Consider the following 21,505-nt stretch of genomic DNA (forward strand, 5'->3'; position numbering starts at 1 on the left):
GCTAAATGCATAGCTGTAATTTTTAAGGTAGGTACTCTCCTAAGCCCAACACAGATAATGCGTGTCGATCATTTCCTGAAAGCAGCAGATACAGAAGCTGAAAACAACTTCCTAAAAAATCTACCAGAAAGGTTGGAAGCCATCATTGATACACACCAGTGCAACTCAACACAGGCATCGATCCAGAGGCCACGCATAGAAGAGTGATGCTTTCTGGCTCACTCAGCTTCCTTATAGCACCTAGGACCACCATCCCAGGGCTCGTGGCACTGCCAGTGTGCTATCTCCTTGTACATCAATCATCAATCAAGAAAACACATCAAACATCAATCAAGAAAAGGTCAATCTAGGAGGAAGGTGTTTTCTCAACTGAGATTTTCTCTCTCCAAGTGATTCTAGTTAGTGTCAAGTTGACATAAAACCAGCCCACACCGCTCTACTCCTTCAACTGCTCTTAAACCTTCTCCAAACCATCAGGGAGGACCTCATCCATCAGACAAGTGTGCAATTCCACACCACCTACTGGAAGACTGCCATCCTGGAATTTCCCAACTGACTCCTGTCCAGGAAGTCTCCCCTTAGTTACATGCAAGCTACCACATCAATTTTACACACACACACACACACACACACACACACACACACACACACACACACAAAACTTCACTCTGGTTGTCTCGTTCCCCCTATCAGGCACACCACCATTGCTCTTCCCCAAAGCATCCTTGGTCTTGTTATATTCCACCAGCTACACCAAGTGTTGCTAAAATTCCTTCTGGGGGTCAGATAGTAACATCTATTCCTTCTCATAAAGTCCCGACAACAATCGGAGGTATGAATCCACCCAAGTTCACTCTGGAGGAAACAATACTGGGTTTCCTTACAAAACATACGTAAAGGGTTACTTATGGTGTGGGTGTTTTCCTCCTATAAAAGGCTGTACCAGAAAGTCTTTACGCAGAGAGTATAATGGCTTTCCCACAGCAACACAGATGAAGTCCCTCTTCCCAGTCTTCTCTCTGACCTATGACCTATCCTCTCCTTGAGGCCACATGCAATTAGGGCAAAACTCCATATAACAGGCAGAATGCAGTACTGTAAACACAGATGAGGGTCCCATGACCCTCCCCCCACCCCAACTTCCTCCTATGAGGGGATCAGTCAACAAACTCAGCTGGGCTGATGCTTTGCAAGCAGGCTCCCCTGAAGTTAACAGTTGATTGGCTCAGAGGATACCATGACTGACAGATGGTCACATAAATAGTCATACACTTGAACTCAGACATTTGCCCTTCAAGACTAACAGACATAGAACCAGAAAGTCACTATTGTAAACAAACAACTATGGAGTTGTTTCAACGAGCTCCATTTAGACAAAATAGACTTTATTCCCCCCACCCCCAAGACACAAGGTTTCTACCTTGCCATAAATTATCAGCTCCCTTAAAATGATTTCTGTTTTTTTAAATGTTCTTTCTATTTTTAATCATTAGCCATGAACAGAAAGAACTTCTGTAATTCCACTTCTAAGGTTTGCCATGGGACTGTATGTCACAGTCAACACAAACACATACCAGCATTTCCCTGTTCTATGTATGTATGTGTGTGTGTGTGTATCCAAAGGGGTAATGTGTGCATACAAACCATGTGACAAAAACCGAATGTATAAATGACTTAAGACTCAGAGAGCTACAACACTTTATTATACTTTCGCATCTTTCGTAATTTCTGGGTTAAGTGCAAAAAGGATGGATTAAAAGATCACACACAGGAAAATCCAAATCTATACATCTGTTTGAGGGATAAATACACTAGAAACAAGAATTACCAGTCACTCAATATTCCTCAACAATATATTACAAAGATCTGTTATGTACGTGCTACGGTAAGGTGGTTTAATCTCTGTGACAAAATAACATGTCAAACAAGACATACCAGAGATGACAACTGAAGAACCGTTCACTCCATGTATGTGCTAAAATAAAGTCTATACATAATACACAGTTCTTCAAAATCAATTTTATGCTCTCTGGAAGAAACAGTTTAAAACTTCTCAGAAAGCAGGCTTATTTTTCTGCTCAGACAGCCTGAGAACTGAGCTTTGAGGTTATTAAAGAGAGGTTACTCAGCAAATCTGGATGTATAACAAATGCCATCCTTTCAAAGATGAGTTCAAATCACTCTGATACCTGTGATATCTTCTTTCCACTCACTGACTGATGACAAGCAGGAGTTCAAACTTTTGCCACATCTACATATTTGTAAGATTTCTGTCCTATGACAATCCTCTGTATATACCAAGTTTTGAGGTACAGGCTGGGCCTATGGGTGCACGCCTTTAATCCCAGTGTTCTGGATGCAGAGGCAGGCAGATCTCTGTAAATCTGAGGCTAGCCTGGTCTACAGAGTGAGTTCTAGGGCTATTACAGAGATCCTGTCTTAAAATAGCAAACAAACAAACAAACAAAAAAAAAGATTTGTTGAGGCATTAGTGAAAGTTATGTTAATTTTTTTTCATTTTATGAGGAGATTTATGGCATAGTGTTGGATTGTTCTGAGAGTTAGACATAGGACAATACTCTTTCCAATATAAATTTGCTACTGTCCAATAAAAAAGAGCTTTGGTCAAAGGCCAGGCCACATTATCACATCTGTAATGGTTCTCACTATGGGTTGTTTAGTACACAATCTGAAACAGTGGCACGCACCTTTTAAACAGTACCACATTCCTTACACCTGTATCGTCTCCCCTCATATATGGGCCTTTTTGTGCAAATGGAAAATTCAGTTGTTAAAGACATTAAGTGCATGAACAAGGTTTTTCTTTTATGAAACAGCCAGTAACAACTATCTTCCTATTAAGGCTTTGCTTACACACATGTACACACAAATCCTATATACTGCCTGGTCTCAGTAGAGTGTGAGTTTCCTGGTGTTGCTTAAGGCTGGAAGAAGTAATGAAGGCCTCGCCGCATTCTTTACATCTATAGGGTTTCTCTGTGGTATGGATTCGTTGATGTCGATTAAGCTGGGAGGAAAAGTAGTACGCTTTGCCACAGTCTTTGCATTTGTATAACCTGTCTCCGGTATGGGTCCTCTGGTGTTTCGTAAGGTATGAGGAGCAGTTAAAAGCTTTGCCACACTCTTTACACACATAGGGTTTGTCTACAGTATGGACCCGGTAATGCTTATTAAGGTAGGAAGAACAGTTGAAGGCCTTGCCACACTCCTTACACACGTAGGGCTTCTCCCCGGTATGGATCCTCTGGTGTCGATTAAGCTGGGAGGAAAAGTAGTAGGCTTTGCCACAGTCTTTGCATTTATAGAGTCTGTCTCCAACATGAATTCTCTGGTGTTTAGAAAGGTAGGAAGAACAGTTGAAGGCCTTGCCACAGTCCTTGCACACGTAGGGCTTCTCCCCGGTATGGATCCTCTGATGCTTAGTCAGGTATGAAGTGCAGTTGAAGGCCTTGCCACACTCCTTACACACGTAGGGTTTCTCTCCACTGTGGATTCTCTGGTGTCGGATGAGCTGGGAGGAACACTTGAAGGGTTTCCCACAGTCTTTACATCTGTAGGGAACCTCTTCAAAGTGGATCTTCATATGCTGGATCAAGTACGAGGAACAGTAAAAGGCCCTGCCGCACTCCTGACACTTGTAGGGCTTCTCTCCTGTGTGGATGACCTGGTGTCTGGTAAGGGTGGAACTGTTATTGAAGGCCTTGCCACACTCGGGACATTTGTAGGGTTTCGCGCCCGTGTGAAGTATTTGGTGACGGGTAAGGTTGGACTGATACTTGAAGGTTTTGCCACACTCTTTACATAGGTAGGGCTCTTCCCCAGTGTGGATCCTCTGGTGTCGGATGAGCTGGGAGGAAAGCCTGAAGGGTTTCCCACACTCTTTGCACCGGTAGGGCATCTCTTCAAAATGGATCTTCATATGCTGGATGAGGAAGGAGGAGCAGTAAAAGGCCCTGCCGCACTCCTGACACTTGTAGGGCTTCTCTCCTGTGTGGATTATCTGGTGCCGACTAAGGGTGGAACTGTTATTGAAGGCCTTGCCACACTCGGGACATTTGTAGGGTTTCGCGCCCGTGTGAACAATCTGGTGTCGGGTCAGGGTTGACTGATACCTGAAGGCTTTCCCACACTCTTTGCATGGATAGGGCTTCTCTCCAGTGTGGATGACCTGGTGCTGTGTGAGAGACGAATGCTTACTGAAGGCCCTGCCACACTCCTCACACTTGTACGGCTTCTCTCCTTTATGAATCACCTGGTGTTGACTGAGCGTGTGGCTTCTCTTGAAGGCTTTGCCACATTCCTGACATTTGTAGGGTTTGGCTTCGGTATGAATGACTTCGTGCTGAGTGAGGGTCGAATTATATTTGAAGGCTCTGCCGCATTCTTTACACTGGAAGGGCTTCTCTCCGGTGTGGGTGACGCGGTGTTGAGCAAGGACAGACAGCGTAGTGAAGGCTCTGCCGCATTCTTCACACTGGTGTGGCTTCTCTCTCTTGTGAGTCACCTGGTGCTGGGCGAGGTTTCTGCTTCTCTTGAAAGCTTTGCCGCACTCTTGACATGTGTAGGGTCTTGCGGCCGTGTGAATGACGTGGTGTTGGTGGAGGATGGAGCGGTATTTAAAGGCTTTCCCACAGTCTTTGCACTGATAGGGCATGTCTCCTTGATGCACCCTGAGGTGCTGATCGGAAGCCGACTCATCACGTTCTTCCCGCTTGTATGGCTTCTCTTCACTGTGTGCACAGTGACGGATGGTAAGTTTTGCGTGTTGATCAAAGTCTTTTACAGAGTTGTTGCGGTCAGAAAGATTCTCTGGGGAGAAAAGAGGACGTACAATTTCATGGCTAAAGCTATGAATTTCACTAGACGAACAGTATTTTCTCTCCCATGCATCATTTCCCAGCCTCATTAATGTCCTGTATCATTACACACGGACTGGCTTCTCCAAGCGCCCACACGAGGATGTGGATGCAGACGAGAACTGATTGGGGGTTAACTGAGTGCGGGAGCTGTAAGCTCAGCACTGAGGAGGGTGAAGCAGAAAGATCAAGGCAAGTTCAAGGTGTGCAGGGCTCCATACCAAGTGCCAGGATAGCCTGGGCTACATGGTGAGACCTTGTCTCAAAACAAATAAACAATGACAAAACAAACAAACCAACAACCCCAAAACCCTGGCTCATAGGGTTTTACTGCTGTGAACAGACACCATGACCAAGGCAACTCTTATAAAGAACAACATTTAATTAGGGCTGGCTTCCAGGTTCAGAGGTTCAGTCCATTATCATCAAGGCGGGAACAGGTAGCATCCAGGCAGGCATGGTGCAGGAGGAGCTAAGAGTTCTGTGTCTTGTTCCAAAGGCAAACATTAGATTGCCTTGCAAGCAGCTAGGAGGAGGGTCTCAAAGCCCATCTGCACAGTCACACTTCCTCCAACAAGGTCACGCCTATTCTAACAAGGCCACACCTCCTAATAGTGCCCCTCCCTGGGCCAACCTTATTCAAAGCACCACAAACCCCAAAACAACAAACACTACCACTTCCTGCGTGTGTTCAGCTGTATGTTGTGGTGCAGAGACAACAAAGCAATGAGGCCCTCAAAAAGACAGCAGCACCTCAAAACGTGTTCTTCATTCCCCAGTCTCCTAAAGGAACATTTGCTTCAAAGTTCAGTCCAGCCACATTTCAGGTGTTCCTAATTAAAGCGTGGAGCAGGTGCATTTTAAGACTTACCCAAACCTCGTGTAAGAGGAAACTTACATCACCAGATGTGATGTGGCTATTTAATCAAACATACAGTCTCTTAACTGATTTTCTGAGATGCTGTATGCTCTTGATCTCGGTTGGCAATGGGCTTTTTGTTTCGCGGGGTTGTCCCACGCTGTAAAATGCACATTTGCAGGGTGTCTCTCCTGTATGAACTCCCTGGTGCCGACTAAAGGTTGAGCTACTGTCTGAAGGCTCCGTAGGCTTTGCCCTCATGGGAACAATTTTGTGTCCAGTCAGAGTTAGCTGACGTTTGAAGGTTTGCTACACTCCTGTCTTTCTTGAACACAAATTGTCAGGGTCATAATTCCCAAATATTCTCTTTATCATATTTTGGAATAAATGTTTTTTTTGTTTTGTTTTGTTTGGGTTTTTTTGTGTGTGTGTGTGTGTGTGTGTGTGTCTGTTTGGTTGTTGTTTTTCTGTCCTGCTCTAGTGAAAAGCCTAGGGATAATGAGAAGAAACACCTGCAGGAAGTCAAAATAACCAGTCACCTCAGTTGCTACACTAAGGTGACTTATTTCTAAATCTAACATCAAAACCATGCCAAGAGGACATGTCCTCCAGATGGCAGAAGAGCAAACAGGAGCCTCTCCATTGCCCCAAAGGAACATGAAACTAACAAAAGATAACAGTCAACTGCCTTTGCGACAAATCCCCAGAGTACTTAATGCTTGGAGGGACGAGCCCCATTGAGGACAACAACCAAGGCCACCCAGGGGAGTCTTTTTTAGTTTGGTCGTCACCCACAGCTCCTCTTTTCTGAAAACAGCATTCCATGGTCACCTCAAAATATAAACAACTTCTGACATCAGTCTGCTCTCTAGGGAGAGGAAAAAAGGGGACCAATGCATGTGTTAGGTGTCTGAGGGCTGACAGGTAACTTCAGTATAGTCAGGAGAGTCAAATTTGGGTCCTCCGCAATTTGGGTCATCCTCAACCACAGAGATTTCCCTCCAGCCTAAGCTCAGGAGTCCTAAACAGATAAAGATAAAAATAAGACCCTACAGAAAACAGAAATCAAAAATCTATTTTCAGGACTCTGATGAACTCTACACAGTTCCTTGGCGTGTTATCTGGATGGCCCAGATGACAGACTTTATGTTACTATTGTTTTAATTCATTATTTGTACACTTAAAGGTTATGTAGCTAGGGCCAGAGAGACAGCTCACAGATTCAAGAATGTATAGCTCTTCCATAGGACCTGGGTTCAGTTCCCAGCATCCACATGGCAGCTCACAACTGTCTGTAACTCCAGCTCCAGGGGGCTCCTGAAAAATCATCTCCACTGAAACAGAGCTTCGCAATCCACATCTGAAGGCCAGGCATCTTCCTGTGTCTTCTGATCCATTCCTACCTACCTGGGTACATGGTTCCTGACTCTTGTAACTTCACATCCCAAGGCTCTTGTCTCTGCTCCAGAAGCGTCACCAGGGAAGGCTTACACACAGCAAGACCTGTTTATTACAAACAGAGAACGATGTTCAGTCAGTTCAGAGTCTCCTAGTAAGTAATAACATTTCTCTGACCATACTGTGCTGCAAAAAAAGAAATATAAAAGGAGGTTTGAGGAAATGGTTTCAGTGATTATTCCCTGACGTATACATTAGAGTATGTGTGAGGGATTTTCAACCTGGAGATGCTAAACTTTGCCTGCAGAAGGGGAGATGATACAGACTGTAAGATACAGGCACAATGCTTCATGCTAGGATGTTTCTGAAGTCACCACTGATTTAGATCAGTGGTCCTCAACCTTTTTAACAATGTGACCCTTTCATACGGTTCCTGATGTTGTGGTGACCCCCAACCGTAACATGATTTTGTTGCTACTTCCTAACTGTAATTTTAGTACTATGAGGAATCATAATACAAGTATCTTCGAGCCCTGTGTAGGGTCTAGAACTGCTGATCTAGAGTGAAGATACTCCCCAAGAAAGGAGTTTTCAAGATAAATACAATTAAAATGATCTACTGACCATCAAACCCCTAAATATTTCTCTTCTGCGTGGGAATATGAACTGCCTTCATACAAAATGGAAGCCCCTAATATACTGTCTACAGAGAAAGGAAAGCAGCTGTTAAGAGGCAATTACGAATTCTGTAGACAGAGATCCTCACCCAGGGAGACAAGGTTTCTGTAATTCTCCAACATCACATTTCTATACAAATTCCACCAAGCAGGGTCTAGGCATTCCCGCTCTTCTGGAGAGAAATCAACGGACACATCCTTGAATGACAACAGCTCCTGAAATATAAGTGGATAGCACAGAGAACTAAACAAAAAGAAAACAAATGACCTAATCAAAAACCAGACGGGATAAGGAACGGAGCAGAGGATCCTCCAAAGAAGAAACGCGAACAGCCAAGAAGTGCTTTTAAATGGCTCAGCATTCTCAGCCATTGACGATATGCAACTGTAAAGCCCTTTCAGGTTCATCTCAGCACAATCGGAATTCGGAGCATCAAGAAAACATGGCAACAAAGGATGACGAGGATTTGGGAAAGGAGACCACTCGTCATCGCTGATGCAAAGTAAAAACTGGAACGGCCGCTGTGGGAATCAGGGGGAGGTTCCTGAAAGCTAAGGACAGACCACCACAGGTCCTGGCATAAACCCAGAGGGCTCCATCTACCACGGAGATACTTGCTCATCCGTGACCACAGCTGCTCGCATCCTAATGGCTGGGAAATGGACCAACGTAGCTGCCCATTAGCTGATAGATGGACAGTGAAGATGTCACACACACACACACACGCACACGCACACACACACACACACACACACACACACACACACACACACCAGGATTTTATTCACCTGTGAAAGACAATGAAATTCACCAGTATACTATCCTAGCTTTGAACTGTTAGATCTATACACTTCACTTGGGGTGTTTCTGGAGGTCAGGGAGACAGGGGCTTATGAAGGGGTGAGGCCTCAACAGAGGAGGGATGGTGTAATAATTGTGACATGAAAGTCTTGGGATGGGGGCAGGGGTACCCGGGCAGCACCTCCCACAGTGGACCAGGTCCTGTCAAGAGAATGTCCATGTGCTTGCTCACAGGCCAGTCTGATGGGGGCATTTTCTCAACTGCACTTCCCTCCTCAGATGACAGCTCGTGCCAAGTTGACAAAAACAAAAGCACCTAACCAGGACACTTGTGTTCTGATTGGAGAGCCGCACTGTGGAACTGGAGAAATAGCTCAGTGCTTACTGCTCCCTGCAGAGGGTAAAGGTACTTCTGACCAAGCTAGACAGCTTGGGTTCCATCCTGAGGACTCGCCTGGTAGAAGGAGAGAACCAGCTCCCACAAGTTGTCCTCTGACCTCCACAAGCATGACGTCGTACCGCCCCATCCGTATACACACAAACACACAAGTGTGCACACACACAAGCAGACAGAAATTAGATGTAGTTTTAAAAAATCAAACTTTAGGACAAAAAAAAAAAAAAAAAAAAGGATTCCCCAATTATATAGAAAGGTAAAAGACACAGATTACCCAACACGACACTAGAAAAGAAGTTCACTGGACAGACACTTGCTAACTTTAATGGATTTGACTAAAAGTTCTCTTTCAGTTCTGAGGTCTCAGAATCAAGAAAGGTCTCCAGAGACATGATGAGAGTTCTGATTAGTAAAAGGGAATAAATCCATCTACCCTGGGGCTGCCTCTGTCCAGAGCTGTGGACTGAGCCAGCTGTGGGAGAGAACAGACATGTCTGGCAAACACTGCCCACTCACTTTCAGAATTCTCTCTCCAGAGATGTCCGAGGGCCTGTTGGGGTTGGTCGGTTTATAATTCCTTTTACGTATACCCCACAACCACCCCAGAGAAACCAGGGAAGGCCCAAGAGATGCCAGTAGAAATCATCCATATCGTGTCCTCATGGTTTTAAAAACCAGCTCTTCTTCCTTCTACCCACACTGCTGCAGCCTCACGGCTCTCTGATGCACACCTCTGATGCTTAAACTCAGCTGCAGCTGAGGCTAGCGGATACCAAAGCCCAACGGAGCTGACTCATTCTATCTAATGAGAATACCTGTGTCCTGGGAAAGCACAAAGACGGGGCTAGAGGTCATTTCTACGTAGATGTCACCATAAATCTTGGTTACAGAGCCACAGACTTTTCAGTAAGTACTGCTGCGTGAGCACATAAATGGATTAACTTAGATATAAATTCCTGCTCCCACCACATGCACAGAAGCTAAGGAACTTCGTGACAACCCGTAGGACTCACAGTTCCGAGCTGGCTATGGCCTTGAGAACTGACACCACGTGCCAAGAATGCATACAAGTTAAAACAGGGAACTTAAGGAAGAGAGATGGCTCCGTGGGCAGACATTTGCTACACAGCGTTCATGGAAATGTCACCTGAGCCTAGAGGCCTCCTAACTCTCAGGAGAGAGACCGGGAATCACTGGGGCAAGGTGGCTAGCTGGACTCAACAAATCAGCACATTCTGGGTTCGAGGGAGAACCTCTGCTCTAATATGTCAGATTGAGAAAGACACCTGGCACCTGCACTTGGCCTCTGCACACATCATCGTGTGTGTGTGTGTGTGTGTGTGTGTGTGTGTGTGTGTGTGTTTGTGCGCGCGCGCGCGCGCGTGCACCTATACCTACAGTCACATGTGACTATGCATACACAGTGCATATGCACAAGAAAGTTAATAAAAATCAAAGGAGGAAATGCAGATTTCTGAGAGCATCCATTTCAAAACTTAAGCACAGGTAAGAGTCACAAGGCAATGGGAAATGAGCAATCCCATTAAAAATAGGCAACTATACTCATAACAACTGACAATTGCATCCATAAGGTAAAACAAAGGCAGGGTTACCAGAATGGAAGAATATTACAAGTCATTCCCAGCAGCCCCCCCCCCCGCCCCCGCGCCCGCCCCCGAGACCCCACCAACACATTCTGTGATTTTAAAGATACGGAAAGATGCTCAAACTCTATCAGAAAATGAGAAGCACAGCCTGTGGCACATGCCTGTGATCCTAGTACTCAAGAGGATCAAATACGAGGATCATGACATTGGGGCTAGCCTATGCTACTCAGCACATTCTCAACTAGGCAGGGCAGGATAATAAAACCCTACCTCACCACATCAAAAATGAAAAAAAGGCATGAGTTACGTCTGCACGTCAATATTATTTTCACATCACAGAATAACTTTGGGTCTGGAGTGTAGCTCAGTCAAAGGGCACCCACCTCATAAGCATGAAGCCCAAGGTTCAACCCCCACTACTACCGAGAAAAAAGTCCTAACTTCACCGATGACTGTGTAAGAAGCAACAGACAATCACAACCACCTTAGTGTCTTCACATTCAAACTCTAGATGACCCCTTTCTGTGATTCACATCTGCAGATTTCCCCAGCACAAGAGGATAGGAAGGACCGTGGGAAGACACCTGAGCTAAGCACATACTTCTTTCGTCATTACTCTGTACCAGTGCAGAAAAACTAATAGGCACGTAGTACTTCTATTACAGCAAGTGCTCTGAGAAATAGCAAGTATCCTAGAAGATGTCTGTAGCTTGTTGGTGGATGCTGTCATTGCACACACACTACTGCAGTACCTGCAGACTCTGGGTACCAAGGGACCAGATGAGTCTCCTCCATCTCTACTTCACCTATCATTTTGCTAACTAATGTGAATTACATTAGTAGTGGTGGTTCTCATCCTTCCTAACGCTGTGAGCCTTCAATGTAGCTCCTTACGGTGGTGAACCCCAACCATAACATTATTTTTGTTGCTACTTCATAAATGTAATTTTGCTAGTTCTAAATCATAATATAAATATTTTGGGAGCTAGAAGTTTGCCAGAGGGGTGGCGACCCACAGGTTAATAACCTCTGGCTTCCCTGATTCTGAAATGGCCATGAGACTTTCTTCTTGGAAAATCACTCAGAACACTTGAAACACAGCTCGTCAACTTAAAGGATCTTAACACATTGTATCAGTTAGGGTTCCCTAGAAAAAGTGAGACCAACAGAATAAATATATATCTTAAAAGGGAATTTACAGGGAGTTCTCGAGACTCTTAAAACATAAGCTACTACCACTGCCTTCTGCAGAACACATTGTGTACATAAGACACAGGACCCAGAGGGTCTGAGCTGAAAGTCCCTTCTGTGAGGACTAGCTTTCAAGGTACCAGATGTCATGCAAGTTTCCAAAGGAGAGAAGCAGACAATAGTGCTACAAGCTAGGATGCCTATGCACAACACCACAAGTAGCTCGACATGATAAGTCACGTACAAATAGCTTGGAGGTAACCAACAACTCTAACTGGACTTGATGTTTCTAACCAAGAGGGAAATCATGCCTGCTACTGGGAACCTCACCAACTACCCAGAGCCAGTGAGATCATGGACCTACAACTGTCACTTTCCTGGGCCAGAGTAGCTTCTGACTGCATTTGAAATATTCATCCCGGGCTGGAGAGATGGCTCAGGGATTAAGAGCGCTGACTGCTCTTCCAGAGGTCCTGAGTTCAAATCCCAGCAACCACATGGGGCTCCCAACCACCTATAATGAGATCTGATGCCCCCTTCTGGTGTGTCTGAAGACAGCTACAGTGTACTTATATATAATAAATAATTGTTTAAAAAAAAAAAGAAATATTCATCCCTGCACTCACAGATAAATGTAGCTCTCACCCATTGTCAACCTATCTAAAAGCGCATTACAAGTTCACTGAGGCAGTCAGAACACAATAGAGACCTAGTCTACAAATGGGCTCAGAAAAGGCAGGATACATAAGAAGAGAATTTTGAGACTCGTATCATGGGTGACGTGTCTACAATGAGTGCCTATTGCCCTGATGTCAGACCTAGTGGGAGGTGGGTAGGGGGACTGAGTAACCCAAATATCCCATCTTTCACAAAAGGGACAATGTATGAACTGCCAAGATTTTGGGAACAATGATGAAAAGTGTCCCTAGACCTCGGGCAGTAACTATACATACATGTGTAAGCACATCCACAGGGTAGTCATAAAGTAGAAAGGCGAAAACTCACAGGTCCCTGTACAGTCCAAGAAAGTGTTCCTAGTAGACACTTCCAGGAGCTACATAAAAGCATGGCCTCTCATTTATTTGCAATAGCAATTAAACCAAGGACTGGGCGCTCTTACCAAAAAGCCAATTCAGCTCTCAGGAGGCATCAGCAGAAACAAGGAAACTTGCAGGCCAATGTGGGCTACCTGAAGAGATGTCCATCATTAGATAAAAAAAAAAAAAGGGGGGGGGTTAGTTTCTAGGGAACATAAACACGGGGAGGGACAGTCCTTGGGAACTATTGGCAAGATGACAAATTGACTATATAAATTTTTAAATAACGTGAAAGATCTTGAAAAAAAAAAAAAAAGCTAAAACTGACTTACTGTATGATCCAAAAGTCACAATACAGAGTAAGTATACCAGGATGAGGACACAGTTATAATACTACAGTAACCAAGATACGAAAACAGAGGCAGTGTCTTCAGATAAAATATACTAAAAGGTTCCCCCTATCCCCTTGGTATCCAACCTTAATGGCTGCGGGCTCATAGATCCGCCCTAGGACAGAATTCCAGGGACCTTAACAACACTTATCCCGAGACATGGCACCAATAGCACCTACTATCTGCACTTGAGGTCAGAAGTATTGAAATAGTGTCTCCCCCGCACCAACCCCCTAAAAAGGATGAAATAAAGACAGACACACATCACCTCTGAAATCAGTCAGGGGAAAGCTCAACCCAAAGATTTCGTGCTAAAGCGCCCATGCCTAGGGAGAAGTGTGACGGGGATAAGTTTTACCAGGAGTAACTGCCCTGTGCTTTCTGCACCAGTGCAAAGTCCACAAACACAAAACAAGTCCTTTCAAATTGCCACCTGATGAGCACCGGGGGTGGGGAGGTGGGGCGGCCGGAATATAAAAAGCACAGAGTCTGTTTGAAATCTACGCGGGGACAGTTTAATGTGAAGACAGGAAGCTGGCATGGGATATTCTTAGGAATTTATTGTCCTGAATGGACGCTGCCCCTGGTGTAGGGAGCTCAGGAGAAAGGGGCGCAGAGCCCAGCCGAGAGCTTTTCTCAGGCAGGACCCGCACACGGGGAGTCCCCAGTATCCCGCCATCGGGCTGCCAGACTTGTGCCCTCGCTGCGAGTCGACATAGCCGCCCAAGAAGGAGTCGACCCCGGACTTGCCGCCGACCCCACACGGCTGCATCTACAGCAGAAACCTCCCAGCTCGGAGGCCGGGCCCCGACTCACCATGTCCGGATTCCGGAACGGATCGTTTCCGCGGTGTCCTGTTCCGGGGTGTCCGGGTGCTCCAGTCTCCTGTTTCCGCAGGGTTCCGTTCCGGGGTATCTGGGTTCCCGGATCTCTGGGTTCCGTGGTGACCCGTTCCGGAGTGTCCGGGTTCCGTGGTGTCTAGAAGTCCTCCCTATGAGTCCTAGTTGTGAAGGCACAGAACCGGCAAGAACTGGACGGGAGGTGCAAATAGCAAACAGACTCCAATGTTGGTGGCAACCCACACAAAGCCCGCCAAGGCTAAAGCCTATCCCCATGGCAGTTCTCAATCTAGAGGACCTGAATGGATACTGGCTTCCCACAGCCTTGATTGACAGTGCAAATTACCAGGTCCAGGCTGAGTAGGGACAAAATGACAGGTCTTTGGTGCATAGATTATTTTTGGTAATTCTCTTAAGAGTTTCGTACAATGTATTTTGACCAATTTACTCCTTTATCTTTTTGCATTTCCATATAGTTGCTTCAAATCCCTATTGGATATGTATTAGATATCATGGCACGGCAACAGGAGTCCCATTTTGTTCTGGAAAGACTACTCTGATGCATACTACTTACTCTGGTAGAGATTTCAAGACGTTCTAATATTGACCCTGCTGCGTGGTTATTAGTGATCACTCTTAGGTGGGTCTACATGAAAAAGAGCAGATGGGACAAAAAGAAATACAAAATGTAGTTTGAGGAGAAAAAGAGCCTCGGGGAATTTAATGTTAGAGCTGAGGCTGGTGCTGAAAGAGATAGTTCAAGGAGAGGCCTGATCTGCACGGAATAAGAGAGGGGTGTCCTTGAGACAGTATCTCACCCGGATAAGCTTGCGACTTGTAAGAAAATACTAAAGAAACTTTCCACCCCTATGAAGGAAGAGCAAATTAGAGCTGCTGCAAACATGGTTCGAAGGGGCTGGTTTTAAAAGGGTTAAAATTTTTCAAAAACTCCTAGCAGGGTGAGCAGAACCAAGACTGCAGGTCAGCTTGGTCGTGAGCTCTGTGTTTCAGGAACTTGGCTGACCACAAGATAGATGGTTGGTTACGAATAGGCTCTTTGAGAACAGCCTATACAAAATGTTCCCCATGACTGTTCCTTGGACCCTGTCACAAACTGAATAATGGGCTGGGACTTTCCACAGGTACTCTCCAATTGAAAGAAAGATGTAAGAAATCCGACCGCTGTGCAGAATAGACCACTCCAGACCATTCGGTTCCAAGGGGGGCGGAGGTTTATTCAAGGGAAAGGGCAAAGGTGGGGAGAGGAAGATGGAAGAGATAAGAGATCGAGTCAAGGGGGTCCTGCCTGTTTTATATGGGCGGTGACGTAGTATCTCCCAGGTAAAGGTGAGGTAGCCAGGTGGATTCTGGGAGCGTGCAGCTGTTGCCTTGGCAACGATGTGGAGGTCGCCTAGATGTGATAGTCACTGGGTTCGGAGCCTGATACCAACACCAATGACCCCCCTTCACTCCCCCCTGGGTTGTGGTTTTTGCCTTTAAATTCTCTCTGCCTCCAAAGCCCCGGGGTCAGACCCCACTGCCCCTGCATGGGTCATGGGTCTTGACCTCAGCATGTTGATGGGAATATACCTCTTGCTGATTGCATCAAGTTTGGTGTCTTGTGAGTTATTGAATTCCTGAGGCTTGGGTAAGGTCCTCCCTTCATGGGGGCCTTACAGTTTCCCTATGAGGTGATAGGCAAACTTGGTAGTGTCGTCTTGTGACACTGGCCTTTGAAGCATGAAGGATACATTCGTAAGAGGGTGCTGGATTCTTCATTAGTGGTTTTTGGAGAGCCACAGAGGACAAGTGTGTGGCAGGGGAAGCCCTGCATGGAGGCCCTGAGAGGCCATTGTTTGGAAGTTGTGAAAGCAAAGCCTGTTTTCCGTTGGAGACCCCAAGATGTTAGAGGTGCCAGAGCTTTGGAATATCCAATAAGAAAAGCTACAGACATGGAGCAGAACTTGCCCTAGCATGAAGTTTGTAGCAGGCAGCAAAGCTGGAAGAACAGAGCCACTTAAGCCTTCTGACATCAGGCATGAAGTTACATGATTTGGGATTTGCCCTGCTGGGTTTCATTTGGACCTTAGTCCAACATTTCCTCAGAATTCCATGATTCCTCCCTTTTGGAATGGTAATGCAAATTCTGTACATTGTATGTTGGGAAGTATGTTATTTTCTTTTTTTATTTTATAGGGTGTGTTACCATTTTGCCTTGTGTCTCAAAGATTTTGAACTTTGGGCTTTTAAATGGTGTTGAGACTGAAAAACTATGGAGACTTTTGAAATTGGGCTGATGCATTTTGCATTGCGACACGGTGAGGCTAGAGAACGGAATGTGGTAGTTTATATAGGCTTACATGTGTGGATACTTGGTCCCCAGATGGTGGAACTGTTTTCAAAGGATTAGGAGGTGTGGCCTCACTGGAAAAAAAAAGATGAGTCACTGGGGATGAACTTCGAGGTTTCAAAAGATTCTTGCCATTCCTACTGTGCTCTGTTTCCTCTTTGTGGTTCAGTGTATGAGCTCTCAACTGCTACTGTGTCATGTCTGCCTCTTGCTTCTTTGCTTCACTATCAAAGCAAGCCCTTGGAACTAAATGCCTAACAAAATACTTTCTTTTGTAAGTGTCCTTGGTCATGGTATATTATCACAGCAATAGAAAAGCAACTAAGGTAATAACTTTGGAGTTTCTTAAACTTTTCCACTTTTTCACAAGAGAAATCTATGCATGAACCTGAATGGACATAGGAGTATAAAACAGACATAAAATCAAATATTTACTAATAACAAATAATGTGGATGTTTACTCTAAAACAATGATTTATTATTCATAAATGTTTGGTTTTTATGTCTATTTTTATGCACCTATATATATTCAGAATGGCTGAAGTGAGGAGGAAGGATATACCCTTCCTGGTACCCCACAGGCCAGGGCCCACCCTGGACAGCAAAGGTTAGAGGAGAGCAGTAGTTAAGTGCCAGGATGAACTTCTCTGCTTCTGACCGTAGGTTTGGTGTGGCTAGCCTCCTCATGTTTCTGTAGCCAGTTTCCCCCTCCCCAGCACTGGTGGACTAGATCAGCAAACTAAGCCAAAATTAACCTACCCTTCTATGTGTTGCTTTTTCTTGGGTATTTTCTGACAGCAATGAGAAACGTAACTAAGACAGGGCCTTTCAGAAACCACTGGAAATTCTATCCTAAGGCTAAGCAGACATTCATTTAACACATTTCCATAAAACCCAAGTCAGCCATCCAAACAGCAGTTTTGTTTTGGTTTTGGTTTTTTTTTTTTCGGTTTTTCGAGACAGGGTTTCTCTGTGTAGCTCTGGCTGTCCTGGAACTCACTCTGTAGACCAGGCTGGCCTCGAACTCAGAAATCCACCTGCCTCTGCCTCCCAAGTGCTGGGATTAAAGGCGTGCGCCACCACCGCCTGACCAAACAGCAATTTTTAATATTTTATTTTATTTTATTTGAGACAGGATCTAACTGTGTATCCCTGGCAGACATGAAATTCACTATGTAGACCAGGCTGGCCTTGAACTCACCGAGATCCACCTTCTTCCCCCTCTGCCTCCTGCGTGCTGGGATTCAAGGCCTGCTCAACCACGCTGGGCTCAAATGACTAGAATAAATATTTTTAACGAAATATTTATTCTGCTACAACAGAATCCAAAGAGACACTGCTTTGATACTTACATGTTGAAGACAGGTAGGAAAATACTTTAAAAGTCTGCTTTCTATTATTAAGCCATTATTTTTCACAGGAAATGCTGTGGACACTAAAGATTCCATACTTCATAACATACATTTTTTTACGTGTGTATAGGTGTTTGGTGTGAGTGTGGAGATCAGAGGACAACCTCAGATGTCTGCATTCAGGGATATTCCACTTTTTTTCCTTGCCATTTGAGACAAGGTCTTTTGTTGGCATGGAACGTAGGTGCATAGGCTGGAATAGCTAGCCCAGGAGCCTCAGGGGATCTGCCTTCCTCCACCTCTCACCTTGGCATCACAGCCCTGGGATTACAGCCCTGCACTTCTGTGCAGGCGTTTGTACTCTGTAGCTTTTGTCAACTGCACGTAAGATGACGTCATCTGGGAGAGGGAAATTCCATTTTGAAAAAGCTTCCATCAGATTGCCTATAGGGCAATTTTTTTCTTGGTTAACAATTGATTTGTGGGGGCTGGACAACTGAAGGCAGTGCCACCTCTGGACAGGTGGCCCTAGGTAATACAAAAAAAGGAGGCTGACCAAGCAAGCCATGGGGAGCAAGCCAGCAAGCAGCATTCCTCCATGACCTCTTCATCAACTCCTGTCTCCAGGTTTGTGCCTGAGTTCCTGACCCAACTCCTCTCAGTGATGGAGTGTGACCCAAGAGTTTTAAGATGAAATAAACTCTTTCCTCCCCAAGTTGCTTTTGGTCATAGAATTTCATCATATCCACAGAAACCTAACTGGAATGGCTTTGTACCTAGGATCTGGGAGGAGTGTGAACTCAGATCCTCGGACATGCAGACCCAAGCACTTTACCCACTAAGTCATCTTCATGGCCCTGTGTGTCAGCCTAGACTTGGAGCCAAGCTGCCTCAGTAGTTTCACTGGAGGAGGCACAGGCATGGGAGCAGGTGTGATGAAAATGGTCACGTTGCCGGGCGGTGGTGGCGTACGCCTTTAATCCCAGCACTTGGGAGGCAGAGGCAGGTGGATTTCTGAGTTCGAGGCCAGCCTGGTCTACAGAGTGAGTTCCAGGACAGCCAGGACTACACAGAGAAACCCTGTCTCGAAAAACAAAAAAAAAAAAAGAAAAAAAAAAAAGAAAAAAAAAAGAAAATGGTCACATTGCATTTGAGGACTTAAGCTTGCTGGTTATGGTACGAGGAGCAACGAAAGGCTTTGCCACACGCCTTATGAGCATATGCCTTCTCTCCAGTATGAATTCTCTGGTGCTGCTTAAAGTTGTGAGACACAACTAAAGGGTTTGCCACATTCTTTACATCTGTATGGGATCTCATCAGAATGAAGTTTCTGGTGTCGGTTAAAGTATGAGGACCAGCTTTGTCACACACTTTACATTTGTAAAGCTTCTCTCCTGTGTGAATTATCTGGTGCGGGGTGAGTGTTGGACGATTATTAAAAGCTTTGCCACATTCTTGACATGCATAGAGCTTCCCTCCTGTATGAATGATCTGGTGTTGGGTAAGGATTGAACGCTTACTGAAAGCTTTGCCACATTCCTGACATTGGCAACGCTTCTTTCTTTTATGAACCCTCTGTTGTTGACTAGAAATTGTGTCACTCCTAAAAGTTCTGCCACGCTCTGTAGAGTTACAAAGCTTCTCTTGAACATGTACACATGTGTGGGCAACAAGTTCTGAGTGTTGAACAAAGTCCTTCCCACGTGGGTTAGTTATATTTGATGAGGTTTTCTGGAAAAAGAGTATACTGATGTCTACAGGATTCGAACACCGCTACAGTTGTGAATAGACTTTTAATAACATGTATTTCTCTCTGATATAAATATCTTTTATAATTACCTAGGATAGGACCCTCCTTTATCTACCCGGCTTCATTACACATGTACTAAATTTTCTCTGTGCCCTTATTTGGATTTGGGTTAGAAAAATGGAGTGGCACAGTGGGTGTGGTGACTCATACCTATAACACTGGCTCTTGGGAAGCTGAAGCAAGAGAAGTATCCTGAGTTCAGCGTTAGCCTGGGCTACATATAAAATTCCAGCCTAGTCTACAGAGTAGACCCTACTTTTAAATGGGGGGAGGCTTCCTGTATTTATTAAATGTGTACTTTGGGGCACAAGGAAAAATCATTTGTTACTGAGAGAGTTATGACTCTTTCAAAAGAATCAGATCAATCACATTTAGAAATATTCCACTGTGTGGGGAGAGGGTATGGGGTGTGTGCCTTTATGTGTGTGCAGAGGGAAGAGGAGGGCAGTGAGGTCCTTCTCTACAAATCTCTGCCATTTGCTTTGAGACAGAGTCTCTCCTGAAACCAGAGCTCATGGTTTGTCTCTAAGCTGGCAGTCAGCAATCCCCCAGTGAGCCCCCCCCATTTCAGTCCCACTTGATGCTGCAGTTACAGGAGTGTGTAGGACTATGGCAACCTTGTTACATAACAAGCTGAGATCCAGACTCCGGTACTCAGACCTGAGCAGCAAGTGCTCTTACCCACCCGACTATCTCTCTAGCTCCTGACTCTTCATTTTTGAACTTTTTTTTTTCAATAAAAATGTCTAAATAAAAGCTTAGTGCTATGTTTTAAATCACAGAAGGTATTAATTAAAGCATGAAAGGCACTCTTTTAGCTGACTCCCAAATATTCTTCGAAAAATACATGTCAGAGTATATATTTCTTTATATGAACACATTACTCCTTAATAACTGCTGTAAGCTAAGTTATTTTCTGGATGGCTCTATGCAGTAAGCCACTGTTACCAGTGAGGTTATTGTTATGGGCAGTTATTGCACTAGTATTTCTAGTTTCCCAAGCTTTCTGATCTCTACATTCACCCATGCAGTCCCACTCTCCCTAATGTCAACTGTCAAGGCTACAGGTCCCATATATTTCCCTAAGAACATTTTTTGAGAAATAATTTTCACCCTGCACTCATGCTGGGAGAACAGTGAACAAAAGACCATGTGTGCTCTTTTCCACACAGGTATATATGACTGACAAACGATAATTACTTTGTAAATAATTATCTTTGTAATTATCATGGTAAAAACTCCTAAAAATTATTTAGAATTTCAATAAACCCCAAGTAAGTAAGTACAAAGCTTACAGGGAAGAAGGCAGATAAGGAAGAAGAAGAGGAGGAAGAGGAGGAGGAGGAGGAGGAGGAGGACAAGAAGGAGGAGGAAAAAGAGGAGAAGGAGGAAGAAGAAGAGGAGGAGGAAGAGGAGGAGGAAGAGGAAGAAGAGGAGGAGGAAGAGGAGGAGGAGGAAGGGCAGGAGGAGGAGAACAAGGAGGAGGACAAGGAGCAGGAGAAGACCCTAAGATAACAATGTGAGCTCTTCCCCCAACCCCAACACAATTCTCTGTGATAATGATAACAATAATCATTTAAAAGATTTTTAAATCTCCCCAAACCATTTTTACCTTTTGAGAAGAAGAAAAACAAACAACAAAAAGAAGAAAACCATACTGTCATACTTCTGAAATTCTTCCAGGCTATCTGGGAATTGATTTCTGTATACCTTGCCCCACAGTATAGAAGACTACTAGATATTTTAGATCACATCTCAGGAAAGGTGAGACGAAAGCTAAATTATGATAATTACAATATCAAAGAGATGTCAGTAGCTTAGTCAACAGGAGTAGGGAAGTTCATAAAATCTTCAGAAACACTTCAAGGGGACTGGAGAGATAGCTCAGCAGTTAAAAGCACTGGCTGCTCTTCCAGA

At 44.7% G+C, this 21,505-nt stretch overlaps 1 protein-coding gene across 5 annotated transcripts; it reads right to left on the bottom strand.

Moving 5' to 3' along the window:
* Nucleotides 1–1,681: 1,681 nt before the first annotated feature.
* Nucleotides 1,682–14,117, bottom strand: LOC143437835 (uncharacterized). Of its 5 annotated transcripts, none has more exons than XM_076923010.1 (5): nt 14,054–14,098; nt 12,929–12,997; nt 7,901–8,027; nt 7,144–7,239; nt 1,682–4,830 (listed from the first exon to the last, which is right to left on the bottom strand). In XM_076923010.1, the coding sequence occupies exons 3-5, from the start codon at nt 7,932–7,934 to the stop codon at nt 2,894–2,896; spliced, it is 2,067 nt and encodes a 688-aa protein (XP_076779125.1). In that variant the 5' UTR covers nt 7,935–8,027; nt 12,929–12,997; nt 14,054–14,098; the 3' UTR covers nt 1,682–2,893. The 5 variants fall into 5 exon arrangements, with proteins under 5 accessions (XP_076779125.1, XP_076779124.1, XP_076779123.1 ...); XM_076923009.1 differs by lacking the exon at nt 14,054–14,098 and adding an exon at nt 13,506–14,047; XM_076923008.1 differs by lacking the exon at nt 12,929–12,997 and having other exon boundaries at nt 14,054–14,117.
* Between the last annotated feature and the right edge of the window lie 7,388 nt (nt 14,118–21,505).

Source organism: Arvicanthis niloticus, chromosome 24 (genome assembly GCF_011762505.2).
Source record: "Arvicanthis niloticus isolate mArvNil1 chromosome 24, mArvNil1.pat.X, whole genome shotgun sequence".
Classification (NCBI taxonomy): domain Eukaryota; kingdom Metazoa; phylum Chordata; class Mammalia; order Rodentia; family Muridae; genus Arvicanthis; species Arvicanthis niloticus.